At 45.6% G+C, this 13685-nt stretch overlaps 1 protein-coding gene across 7 annotated transcripts in view; it reads right to left on the bottom strand.

Annotated features, from left to right (window-relative positions):
* Positions 1-13685, bottom strand: part of AGRN (agrin) — an 835885-nt gene that overhangs the window by 101940 nt on the left and 720260 nt on the right. For all 7 annotated transcript variants that reach the window (XM_069610068.1, XM_069610071.1, XM_069610069.1 and 4 more), the window contains 4 exons: positions 10077-10241; positions 9795-9938; positions 9052-9176; positions 7914-8019 (listed from right to left, as the gene is read on the bottom strand). In XM_069610068.1, the coding sequence (XP_069466169.1) occupies positions 7914-8019; positions 9052-9176; positions 9795-9938; positions 10077-10241 (540 nt within the window). The remainder of the gene's footprint in view (positions 1-7913; positions 8020-9051; positions 9177-9794; positions 9939-10076; positions 10242-13685) is intronic.

Raw genomic sequence — 13685 nt, 5'->3', positions numbered from 1 at the left:
CCTAGGGCATTGAGGAATGTAGAAAATGTATTGCTTTCAGACTATTGTAGCCAGTTGACTAAAAACCTGTATTTCATTTATCACCAGGTACGAGACGCTTTACCCGCGCAATACGAGGGCCCAGGCCACAGTATACAACCTGGAAGTTGGGTTTTGGTCAAATCCTTTGACCGATCTTCCTGCCTTGCACCTCGGTGGCGGGGCCCGTTCCAGGTCCTGCTGGTCACCCAAACAGCGGTACGTGTCGCAGGCCGGAAGCATTGGATCCACGCGACGCATGTCAAGAAACTTCCTCACCCAGTGCCACACGTTACAGAAGAAACATAACCCCTTGCTAACGATGCAACCAATGATCCCAAAGCAGTGAGTAGCACTGAGTGCGCGTCGGAGAATCTTTCTGAGCCCGTGAGGCTTGGGGAAGCTGCCATTTTGTCTCCGCACTCTCCGAAAATTTTGCTCCCGGAAATTGCTGTTCCAACTTCACTTTCCTCTGATACGTTGCTTCCAACGGGAAGTGACGACATCTTGTTCTCGGATCAAACAATACCAGGCACAACAAGATACAACTTCCGGCCATGAAGATAGACATACGGCACGGTTTTGCTGTGCATCTGATAGACATACGGCACGGTTCGGCTGTGCATTCAAGGAAGGAAAGGATCATTAAGGGCTTGCTTTTGCCCAAAAAGTTGAGGAAGGGTATTCTGTTGGCTAGGGGTTGTGGAAGGACTAAGAAGCCGCGCGACCGTAGTGTCGCCAGCAACGAACATTGGGGTCGTCAATTGAAAATCTACAATGCCTGCTACCGCCACCGCTGCTGCTCGTATTGGACTTATAAATAAGGGGGTGACCAACTCGGACAATGAACAATGTGCCTGGGCCCCGAAAACGTATTGCTGGGTTTTTATGATAATATTTGGTTTTATAATAGTCACTGTCTTAGGCCTTTGGTATTTCGAAGAAACTCATCCTTTAGAGTCTTTGCTGCCGACTGAAATTGTACCCACTGTTCCTACAGCTTTTGTACATTTGCATACTCTGTCACCTAGGGACTCACAGCATAGACAGAAGCATCACAATAATACCTTGTTGCTTATAATGAATGCAACACATGCCATTTTTAATAAGACTAATTGTTGGGTCTGCTCACATAAGGGGCTAGGTTGGTATATTCACCCTTTACCTTTGACAACTGCTTGTTAGGCTTCACTTAGAGCACTGTTCTTTGGCCGATGGAACGATAGCATCTCTGAGAACTTTGATGGAACTAATTTGAATAGTTTCGAGAAACGTGTTCTGACTCCCCTGGGATGCTCGCTTTTCGCAAATAGGAGTAAGCTCAATATTGCTTCTATTAGGCCTTCTGATAGACTGTCTCGTCCTTTCCAATCTTTGATTTCCTTTAAAATGGCTCCGATAGGCAATAAGGATGCTGTGCCTCCTTCTTACACTGTTAACCATACCCCCGATTCAGTTTCTTTCTGCATACAGAGGAATGGCACTCGGTCAATGGGAGATTTTAAAGGTTGTGCCAACGTTGCAAATTTGACTGGGGAAGACAGACCTTTGTATGTAGGCGAACCGGTCTATTTTGTTTGCGGTAATGTAGCATTTCCATGGTTGCCCAGGGATTGGCAGGGAACTTGTTATCTAGGAATCCTGTTACCTGGGGTGTTTATAGCAAGTACTGTAGAGGTTTCGAAGGCTCCTCCACGGCGGGACGAGAATGGCGACACTCCAGCACAGGTTTGGAGATGTAGCGAAATCATTCCTTCCATTCTTTGGGCAGATAGCGAATTCCGAGGATATCAGGAAACTAGCGAGAGTACTGGAGAGAACCATCAACCGGACCACAGATATACTCTATATGACTTTAGAGCAGAAAGCGATCAGATTGGTAGCGCTTCAGAACCGGATGGCATTAGATGTCATTCTGGCTGAACGTGGTGGAGTATGTGAACTAGTGGGGTCCGCTTGCTGTGTTTTCGTACCGGATTCCTCCCAAACTATTTTTAAGGCAATACAGAATCTGCACATTCTTAGTTCAGAAGTGCATGTTCCCGAGGGAAATTGGGATCTTAGCGCTTGGTTCTGGGACTTCTTGCGGTCTTGGGGTTGGAAAGTGCTTTCAGTCTTGCTGATTATTTTAGGAATTCTGCTATTTCTTTGTTGTTGTATCCAATGTTTACCAAGTGTATGTTCAATGCTAGGGGGATGTTGAGCTCAGGCGATAGGTACAATAGGACATAAAGTGTATGCCCCAGATAAAACCTCTAAGGAGTATGTACTGAAAGAGATCTTAGTAAAAGATCTAATGGCGATAGATATTTCTGACAGCTATTCAGGGTGTATGGACGATGACACATGGAGTTATTTGCAGGGAGAGCAGAAGTAGTTTAGCACTTGGCATAGGCCAAAAGGCGGGTTTGTCAAACTAGAAATTAGATCGTGCCTCCTATTGCTATGAATATATGTATATTGGCCTACGCCAAGCTGCTAACAAGATGCTTATAAACTACATGTGAATAAACTCGCATTGCAAGGTCCTGACCTTAGAAACCATGTAAACTGTCATTTTGGGTCAAGCCGCCATTTTAGGTTTTCTTGCTCTATAAAGTCACCATGTGAGCTAAAATGGTAGCCTATGTTATTCAGAAAAGAACTTGATTGTCATGACCTCTGTACAGCTAATGTATAACTTGCCTGCAGGCCACTTGCTAGGGTCATGAGCTGAGACCTTGTCCTTCTGCTGACCTGTGTGCAATGGATTACCTGTATCACTGAAACTGATCTATAATTGAATGAGAACACCTGCTTAACTATATTGTATAAATTAAGTCCTGCATTGTAATGTTAGGCCTAGAGCATACATTATTACCATTTCTTCTTGTTAATGTATAAACCTAAAATGAACTAGATTTGACCTGGCAAGGGACCCTAGAGCAGTAACTTATTTATGGAATGGTTATCCTGAAGAAAGGCTGGACAACAGGCTGGAGAAATGTATAAAAGCCTGACTGTTTCAATGAATATTTGCACTCACTGAGGACACCGAACCACGCCGGCGTTCGCTGTGTTGTACTGAGGGGTCGATAGCTATCTGAATTTTGATCTGTTCTTTTGTTACTGGATTCAGTATAAAATAAAGTACTTTGTATGTTCCTTTGTAACCTGTGTTTGGTGTGTTTCCTTTTTGGTTACCCTGCCTCATATTATTTCCTTATTTTCACACATCAGGAGGCAATTTGCCAGTTTGGTGGGCCATTAAAGTTTCACGGGACGGTGGGACATGCCATGGGACAAGTCCACAAGCAAGGAGTTAGGTGGCACATAAGGGGCAATAGGGCATTCTGCAGGCATTGAGTGACATGGGGAAAATCAGGGGGCAGTTCTGTGGCAATAAGTGATATGGGGCAGTGCGATGCATGTGACATGTGGCAATTCCAGGGGCAATGACAGGGATAATGGGACCTGAAATGGGCCACTTATAGGGGCAATGACAGCGACAAGGGAAACAGCATGGGGAAACGGAGCCCGTCCTAGTACTCAGAGTGACAAAGACTAGAATCAGAGGAATTGGGCCAGTTTGTGTGCCACGGAGTTTAAACCTCTCATGTTTAAACTTTAATGACTAACATGTATGATGTACTATGATGTATGATGTACCCTGTTGTATGATTCTCCTTATCACTTGACACAGGATCCTGCCTCACTGTAACCCAAGGCACAACCTATACCTGTAACTAAGTTCCCTTACAAGTAACAGTGCCACCAGGGGAGTTGCTAGGGGGTGGGGGGGCTAAGGGGGCTATAGCCCCTGATCTTTTGGTTGTAGCCCCGGATAGAATCTCAGGAGCTACAGCCAAAAGACTAGCTACTCCCCAGTCCCAACAGTTCCGACATCAGCTTAGCCCCGGGTCTTTTCCAGACCTAGCAACTCCCCTGAGCGCCACAATGCCCTTGGATTGCCTGCGCGCTATATAAATGTGATAAATAAATAAATAAATAAATTGGGCAATGCAAGGAAGGCAGTTATCAGGGCAGTGAGTGTGACAGGAGGCAAATTATAGGACACAGGGTGATGCATGGAAAATCAGGATGCAATGCGCCAGTACACGGCACGATGGGATAGACATGGGTAAAACAGGGACCAATATGCCATTTCTAGGGCAAAGAGAGGCAAGGGGGAAAATCGGGTCATGGAATGTGACACGGGACAGTTCTCGAGGCAGTGCGACTACTGTGGTTTATTTCAGAATGCAAAGGAGTGGCACAGTGGAGCTCCTTCCACAATATAGACGACACATTGACAATGTACTTTACTGGCGCAAAAGGGCACTAGACATGTTGCCTCCCTATTTCTGGGTCAGTAGAAAATGGAGTTGGCCATTTCAAAATGGCATTCCAAATAAAACACATTATCAGGCCTGCATGGTATTGTGTTTAGGCAATAGCATGGGAATGTGCTTGCTTTACAGAAGGAGCAGCACTGGAATGGCTTTGTTGAGATTTGCATCACAGTTTTCGAGGGGAATGTTAGTTAATGTCATTATGATAATACAGTTTTTATATAGCCCAGCATGCCCGATTTCCACACTTTTATGCATAGTGATAATAGCGGTAATTAACCAAATTAACTGTGCTTAATTTAACAACATCAGAAGGGTGAAGGGCTGAGTGAGCCATGGTGGGGATGCAAAGCATGGATTGGCCACATGTTGAAAGCAAGCACTTACCTCGCTGAGCTAATCATCATCCAACATAAGGGACCATTGATACTGGAATATGTGATTAACTGGGGAATTTAGAAATTGCATTGAAAATGCCTAAACCAACAGGCTGGCACACGGAGCTACCCTTTGGCATATTCACTAACTTCGCCTGCGGTGGAAAAACCTTTGAGGGCAATTCTCATTGCTTTTTCTGTTCCGCATCTTCAATTGTATTGTAATAACTATCAAGGAAAAAGGTGTACTTTAAATGATTATTTCCAATAACATTTAAAACTGGTACGTTACTGGCATATGTTTTACGATATGAATTTTTGCCCAGAGTGACAGTGCCACCGTAACATGCAGTGATTCAGTGACATGGCACAAATCAATATCAGTCTACTATGCCACCAGTGTGTCTGACCCTCAGCATTCTGATTGGCAGATATATGATTTGCTGCAACACAAGAGGCAGAAGCAAGGCTTGAAGATAACATGGGCTCTGTGATCAATCAGAGTTTTTCCATGCTGGGTCTGGGTTCCGTTGGAACTGTCCTGGAACTGGGTGCTCCGTCGCCCACATCCCGAGGGATTTTTTTCATTAAGAAACCCGGTCCCGGTTTTGGGGAGAGCGTTTTGATTGGCTGAAATTCCAGCAGGAAGTAACACGATCTTACACAGAACGAATGGGTTGTGTAATGAATCAGGAGTAAGACTCGGACACAGAGTCATTGTGATGATTGCTATAGACTTTTATTGAAGTAAAACAGAAGTTAGAGAAAGATCCATCTCACTATTACTATGAGGGGTGTCCCTGCCTCAATGAAACTAAAGGATGTCAGTGTCCGAATGTTCACTCGAGAAAACGGGCAAAGGGATAAAGTCTTTCAACTCACCATGGGTAGCTTTTCCAATGTTCCAACACAAAGTTCCAAAAAAGGTGTACAAACAAATTATCAAGTTGCACAATGCTCAGAGTTTCCCCAGAGGGTCTCAGCTTCTTCCCAGCTTTAAGTCGTAGTTCTTTTCCCAGCAATTTTTTTTACTGTGTGCTTTCAACATTTTTGTTTTCACCTTTTCAACCCAAGGAGGTATGGTTCCCTTCCCTTGGGTTTCCAACTTCCCATGGGCCTGCCTGGTACACTCTCCTTCCAGGACTTTTCAATGTTCTCTGTATTTGGGTACGGGTCTCAGACTCACAAACACACTGCCTGGTTTACTCTCCTGCCAGGTCTTTACAACATTCAGTTCCAAGGGGCATGATTCTTCCCTTGAACCTTCACTGTGCCTGGGATACTCTCTTGCCTGGACTTTACAATGTTCTCTGTATTTGAGTGATGAGTCTCAGGCTTGCAATCACACTGCCTGGTTTTTCACAATCTTCATAACCATTAAGGACGCAAGGAGGTATGCCTCTTCCCCAAGTACCTCTTTCTTAAAGTCCTTCACTATTATTTACTTCTTTGTACTTGCCCTTAAACTTCCCCAATCACTGGGATGATTCAGAACACTTAGCATGCAAACGGTGGAATTCTTTTCCCCATGTTCGGTGAGTAATATGTTCCCCGAGCACATCTCAGTGTCCTAACCCTCCACCGTGGGCTCACTGTGTTGTGAATGCCCTGCCTTACAGCATAATGGTCACAGGGTTGTGTCTCCTGGCTGGCCTCTGCATTCCCTTCTCTCCGTGGCATGGTTCTGCCTCGCTGTCTTCTCATTGCAGCGCGAGCAGCTCTGCCCTGCAGCAGAAGGGTGTTTGCCTAATGCTCTGGCTTCCCTTGCCGGCGCAAAGCTTCACTGCCTCGCGTCCCACTTCGGCATCTTTGGTGCCCTTGTGGATGCGTCTTCTGGCTGCCCTCTGCCTTCCCTTCTCTCTGTGTCGTGGCTCCACCTCGCTCTCCACTCTCCGGATTCCCAGCCTGAGCTAGGGAGATTTCTCTGCTCTCGTCTGGTGTCTCTGTGCTAGACTGCCCGGCTGACATCTTGGCTTCTCTATGCTTCCCGATCCGCGCTGGGTGAAGTGAATCTCTTTCTATCTTGACGGTTCCTGCTTTTAAACATTGCGTCACCTCCTGGACTCCACAAACTAGAGCGCGTCTCCAGTTCCGTGCTCTGTATTGCTCCCATGCTCTTTCTTGCCTCAGTGTCTTTACAGAAGATGTTAGAAAGAGTTTTACTATTGTGTAAGGTGGTTGAACTGGGTCTACACCACAATAAGCCATAGAGATATGGGAGTTTGGGAGGGGGGCGGGAGTGGTGTCATGTTCTGAGTGTAAATGGGGATATCTCAGAGTTTTGATATTAGTCATCATGGGGCATTCTAATGCAAAATTACAGTATACCAAAAAGGTCTGGGGTATTGAGGCGGGGTCATCAGGTTCTAGGGGAAAGGGGGAATACCACCTCTCCTCTGGCGACGCCTCAGCAGACCCATGAGGTCAGTCTCCCCGTGTGGTCCTCCTTCATATAGCCACCCCCAGGGTCAGGATCAGGCAGCTTCTGACTGTCACTGCCCAAATGGAGAGAGACTTTCCCCAGGAAACGAGTGACGACACTGCCACATTCATCACAGTTGCAATGCGCATTTTACAAAACGATTTGCTACACACTAAATACATGTTATAATTGCTGATTTTACTGCAACACAAAGTCAGCCAAAGCACTACCGATTCTACCACAGAAACTGGGAACAGTTTCACAGACAAGCCTGCAATATAAACTGGAGAAAAGGCTCCTTAGGGTGTAGTAATCTTAGAGTTACAGGTAAATCCACAGTTTATGTAAAGGAGTTGCCTGGAACCCCACCCACCCTTTTCCCACTTCTAAAGTGTAGTTCCGGCAGCAGATGTCAAAGGCTAGCCCTACTTTTAGGTTGATGGCCTGTCCTGTGTTTTCATTTTGAAAATCTGGTCACCCAATGGCATGCAGAGAATCATAATAGGCCAAAAGAGTCAATACTTCAGAAGCAAAGGAAAAGCCGTAAATCAGGATTGAGGCGCTGGACCCAGGCTCAAAAAGCAGTGATACAACAAAGTTGGTTGCAGGCCACCGAAACAGCTTCCAAGAAACGATTCCAGCTCTACCACAATGTGGTTTCATTTTCAGCACATTGACATTAAAAGTTACAGTGACACGTGAATAGGAAAAAATCCAATCCATCCGCTGCCTCTGTCTAGAGGAAGGACGAAAAGGATGTCTCACCTTGACACTGCCCAGGATGCTGGACTGTGATCTCCCGCCCTTGCCGGCAAGCGATGGTTCTGAGCTGGCATTGGTCACCATAGGTCACTCCGTCAGAGCCGCAAACCTGGTGGACACAAAGCCAAACAGCGCATGATTCATCAGGAAGTGGTAGTTTGGCCTATGGAGGGTGTTTCTGACTGCTGTCGAGTGACTATAGATGTGTCCTAACACACTGGGCAATAGCTAAATCGGGGCAGAGGGAGGAGAAAGAGCGATATTTGTGCACCCCCAGGGGAACCCAGTGTTATTGTTTTACCCTCAGCATTGAGTGCTCACATTGGGGGAGGAGGGGACAAAGGGTAGACTCAAGTAACATTGACAGGGGCACTCAAACCAACAGTAGTACAACAAGCATGGAAAGTGTACATCATAGTGGGAGAGGTTGTAGATGAGCTAACCCTACTCGAATGGAAGATGATTAGGCATGCACAACCCAACCAATACGGCTGGAACCGATAACATCAGCCACGTGACAGAAGGGTTTGAATTATCTGGAACACCACGTCTCACATCATCCCAAATCTTGAGACGCAAGCCCTGAAACAATCTCAACAGAACCGAACGAAGAGGGAATGTCAAATGACCCAAGTGCACAAAAGTGCTACAGGGAGAAGTGGCTCGGATCATCACTCAAGGGGAATGCTGGCAATCCACCCGACAGCGGGTGGGTAGATATGGATTCAGTCATGTAATGATGTCATGGGATACATTCCTACAGATGAAGCACATGGTGAAACATCAATGATACAGAGGCCTAGTTCAGGTACCTTGAGATCTGTATTTGTATTTGTATTTATTTTATTTATAACGCGCAAACCCGCAGGCCCGGAGGCATCAGGGCGCAATTTATACCAGGTTACAGAAATGCATATACACAGGAATAGCAATACATAAATTTACACAAAGGAATTTACACAAAAAGAGTAACAATACATGATATAAACAATCATGTTTCTTACGGAAATACTGCACCAGGCTCAATGGGACTATGTAACACCACCAGCACTGCAAGGTGGCCAAAAACCTGGACACAAATGAGGGACACAGAAGAAGCAAAAAACGCATGGGAGCGGGTTCTTTGTGTGAACCCACTTACCTTGGTTGAGTTGTCCTCATCGCACACTGGGGATGGACATTCGCAGTGCGCAAACCCACTGTCCGCCACACAAGAAGCACCAAACTCACACTTCATGTTGTCACAGGATTTAGGCGCCGATGGATCTGAGGGTACAAAAATGGCAAGTACGAGCAGATAAGTGATTTACCAAAGGTCTGTGAACTCCTACACAAACCAGACTTCACTCAAAATAACTAGTAGACCCTATGGAATGTCTGCGCTGCGAGGCTAATAAAGCCGAACAAGTCTAACGCAGATATCCAGGGGTACCCAGTCATTATATTGCAGAATAGTCATCGTCAGAAAATTCACCTACAATATATAATTTAGAAAAAAGATACACATAGAAGTTTGGGAAAGGAGATTTTTCTTTAAGGGTGAAGAGGGGTTATAGGAGATTTACTCCTTTGAGAGCATTTTACTGATGCTCTAAATTAAAAAAATAGTGAAGATTTGAAAATGTAATATTTGGAGAGGCAGGTATTATGGGCACATGGAACGACCCAGACGACTGCATTTAGGTTTCAATTTAATCCTACATTAATATTGACACACAAGACTCAACACACCTCCGGTTGGTTGAGCCGCTCAGCTCCTACAGGCAGGATTCTCCAGTGTGCCCCTTTGCATCCCACTATGTCTCTTCCTGGCAAGGGATCTTTGTATCCTACAGGGAACTACCATGGGGGCAAAGTCTGCTCCTTCACATGTGCATGGCTCACCTTTCTCACAGCCGGTCATTCCTGGTTGGCTGCCATCTGGGCACTGGTTGCACTTCATGCCGGTGATGCCAGTCTTGCACGAACACAGGCCAGTCATCTGTTCGCAGTCATCGCGCACAGAGCCCACAGGGTCACAGTTGCAGGCTGCGGAACAAAGAGAAAGGGGAAACTCAAGCCTGTGACTGTCAGGGTCTTCCTCAGCCGAGGATGATAAATTCCACGAGAAAGCAGTCTAAGGGGCCTCTAGAGAGTAAGTGAGGGAGAATCTGCTGCTGTACTCACGGGTGCAGCCGCTCTTCTTGTCCGTCACGATGCCACGGAAGTTCCAGAAGCCGGGTTCACAGCGATCGCACTTCAAGCCCCCAACACCTGGCTTGCAGGAGCACTGTCCAGTGGCGGGGTCACATGCCCCACCATAGGAGCCATAATTATTACACTGGCAGCTGCCTGGAAAAGAAAGCGTGAAATCAGGGGCATATTGTGGTTCTCTTCCCAGCCAAAGGGTTTTGCATGCTCCTGAGTGGTGTGTATCTCAGGAGCCCCACACCACATTTTCAGGGAGGGGATCATATTGTGTTACTGCACCGAGTAAAGTGCATATTCTCCACCACAGCCATTCTATAAAAAGAACCACACAAGTATTTCCATTTTTCCTATCTCACTGCTTAAGGACAAGCAATCTCCCTGGGCACAGATCGCCCTTCTATCGCGGTGCATCGCTGCAAACATTAAAGCGTACCTCAAGCAAGTCTATCACTTTATACTTATCCCATTGCACTGCATGGGATAAAGAACACAGCAGGCAATCATTTTCTTCCAGACTTGGTACAAGAAATGGAGATGTTCTCCTGCAATTGTATAGATTTGCACCTCACCGTATCTTCATATGGCATATGAACCAATCACAAATATTCTCATCTTCCATCTCGATTCATCACTTTATGGACCAAGAGCACCCGCGGGCACTTCTGGCCCTTCACTCTCACAGTGTGAAATAACCACAATCAGGCATTCAGTACATGCTCATTTGCACCGGCAATTCAAGTTGTGCGCTATCATTTAATATTTCACATTGGGGCATTAGACCTATGCGGTGCTGCAGGTAAGTTTTGTAAGTGAGTGCATTTTACGCCCTATTTTTTAAAGTTGGGAGTCAAATTTCTTTTTATGGAGTAAAAATGTAAGTCCAATTCCCAATGGGAGTAGTTTAGAAGCAAGTAAATATAGGTTTTCACTGGAAGATGGGAATGTTTTGGTTATAATTATTTCTTTGCACCCAATCATTCATACACATTAAAAAGATACATGTTTATTCCTTCCGATCAGGCAGTAATAATATACATTTTTCCTGTGGCACTATGTGCACTACTGGTCCAAACAGATCTATGGAGCTGTGTGGGTGAAAGCAGGGGCACAAGGTCTTACGTGACACTGTCCTCCTTTTTGATGGGAGTATTTGGACTCCCTGTTTTGATTTTTTGGGATTATTTGCCTATTTTTAGGGAGTAAAAGTCACAAAGACACCTCTTATCTGCAGTGCTGAAAGTAGGATCGAGGAGTTACTCAATCTCAAAGAACACGGTAGAGTACAAAAACGGGGGATCTTCTGCGCAGCAGATGTTACTGCGTACGTCAATGCTCAGCAAAGGACCTGGATTTGGGGCAATGTTTGAAGTGCTTGGCCCCGTGAGGGCAGCAGAGCACGTGTGAAGATTGTGGCTCCGAGGCAGGCTCGGAGGAGGCGTGCTGGATTCAGAGGTAGCGCAGACTGTTCGGAATTCTGCACATCATATGCTGGCTCTATGTTGCAGCTCAGAAACATCTGGATAGCAGTTGGAACGGAGAAGAGAAATGGAAGCAAGGGAGCAGGCTGTTTCATCATGAAACCGCCATCCCGCATGCAGCTATGCGTGAATAAGGCAGGAGCTGTCTTTGAGGCCTGATTGAGCCCCAGATGTGCTCCCCTAGATGTCTTTGTATTTCTCTGTAGTTTTGACTGAATACTGGCATTGATGTTTGCAGAGCTTGTGTAGAGGAGGAGCCAAATGCCTCTACCAGAAGTCCTGCCCCTATTCTGCCTATATGTTGGAAGCCGGAAATAGCGACATGCACAACGCCAATAAGGATACCTATACTGCGAAAGATCTTCGAAACAAGGTATCCATTGAGAAAGCCCTATCAAATGTATCCGTGGAGAGATGATGGTCTCCTGAGAGAGAGCCCAGAAGAACTGTGAAGATGTGAACTAGAGAGGCTGGTGACATCACAAGAACTGAGAGTGACACACTGAGAAGGATGTACAGACCTTATGGAATCAGATGAAGGAATAAAGAATGGAGTAACTTTTCATGTGCGGAATGAAGATTGCACGTGTGAAGAACACTGAAGAAAACAGAAGTCGCTTTATAACTGTACAGATGCTGCAACACACAAATACTAAGTAACGATGAAGGCGGGCGATATGTAGTGAATAGACTGCAGGCGGTGTATATATATATATATATATATATATACACATACACACACACACACACACTGTGAATCTGGATATTCATTGTCACATCTTTAGTAAGCCAGGACCCATGTGAGATGGGCTGAAAGTGTGGCACAGCAGCGAAAACGGCTAAAAAAAAAAAATCGAGGAAGGATCGAGAAGGCGGTCTGACCCAGTGTCAAGGGTTGGGGCAGCCAAGAACTGGTTAACTATTGAAGAAGATATAAAGAACGTGAGAAGCGAGGCAAGCTCTTGTTAAGGGGTAACGGAAAGACACTATGAGTGCCAAATTTTATTCATTTAATATCACTAAATGCAAAGAAGGAGCTCAAACACGGTCTCCTGTCACATGGGGTAGATGGAAATAGAAAATGGGCAAGCGGCACAGAGACTTGAAGAACGTGCTTGCACTCCTTTCTATTCTCAGGAGCAGTGATACTTTGCAAGGCCAAGTTCAAAGATAATTCAAATGGCAGACGTGATGATGGATGGTGGGTTAATTGGACGGGGAGGCATGGTCATGTCCACCCACTCACACCTGGGGTACCAGCCTGCGTCCTGCTAGCGAGTCAAATATTCCAGAAGGGTACAAGCGTGCCAACCAATTATAGACGGCCATGTATTGCAGAGCCCTATTGAGAGCCAATGGTGTGTCATGTATCTAACAAATATTGAGGATGACTTGCACAAGGGGTGGGCATAAATTGTCCACCTGACTATGGAGACCCAATCCCAATCCAATCCCCTACAGAAAGTATACTTGGATGTTCCCCGTAGACCAACCACAATCTTAAATAAGTTTTCTTAGTTTGCCACGTAGTATGACGTCATGTATGACAGGTTTTCGCTATAAAAGTGTTATTTTTTAGGTGATGCGTTGAGATTATGCTGTGAGCTGTCCGTTGTATTCCCTGTTTTAGAAAATTGAGAATAAAACAGATTACCTTTGCCAACTTCCTGAGTCGGTCTTGTCATTAGTGCAAGAGTTATTCTGCATCCCCATCCATTTAATGATGCGCTACTTCATTTAAAAGGGCTTAATGGTTCACCTGCATTGCTGTTCTGATTCAGCTTGATCTGGAGGACTGTTAATCGATGACCCTGAAAATGATACACCAATGCAATGTCACTTGCTCCAGGTGCATTTTCTTTGTATTTTGACTGTAGCCGGCGTTTGGACTGTTTTGGACTTCCTCGTTGGCCTGGCACTGTTCTTCCTTGCATTTCCCGATTCAGTCTGCATCTTTGACTTGGTTCTTGCAATGGCCTCAACCTGTGGCTTGTTCTTGGATTTTTGACTGGACTCTGGCATTCCATCCACGTTTCGTTATGTTCACAGGCTTGGACGCACTTCGTTTCTTCATCCTTCTGGTTTTCCGTCCCATGCCAGCCGGTAG

The sequence above is a fragment of the Ambystoma mexicanum genome, chromosome 8 (assembly GCF_040938575.1).
Source record: "Ambystoma mexicanum isolate Mex_15411 chromosome 8, UKY_AmexF1_1, whole genome shotgun sequence".
Classification (NCBI taxonomy): domain Eukaryota; kingdom Metazoa; phylum Chordata; class Amphibia; order Caudata; family Ambystomatidae; genus Ambystoma; species Ambystoma mexicanum.
This window is presented reverse-complemented; position numbering and strand designations above follow the sequence as displayed.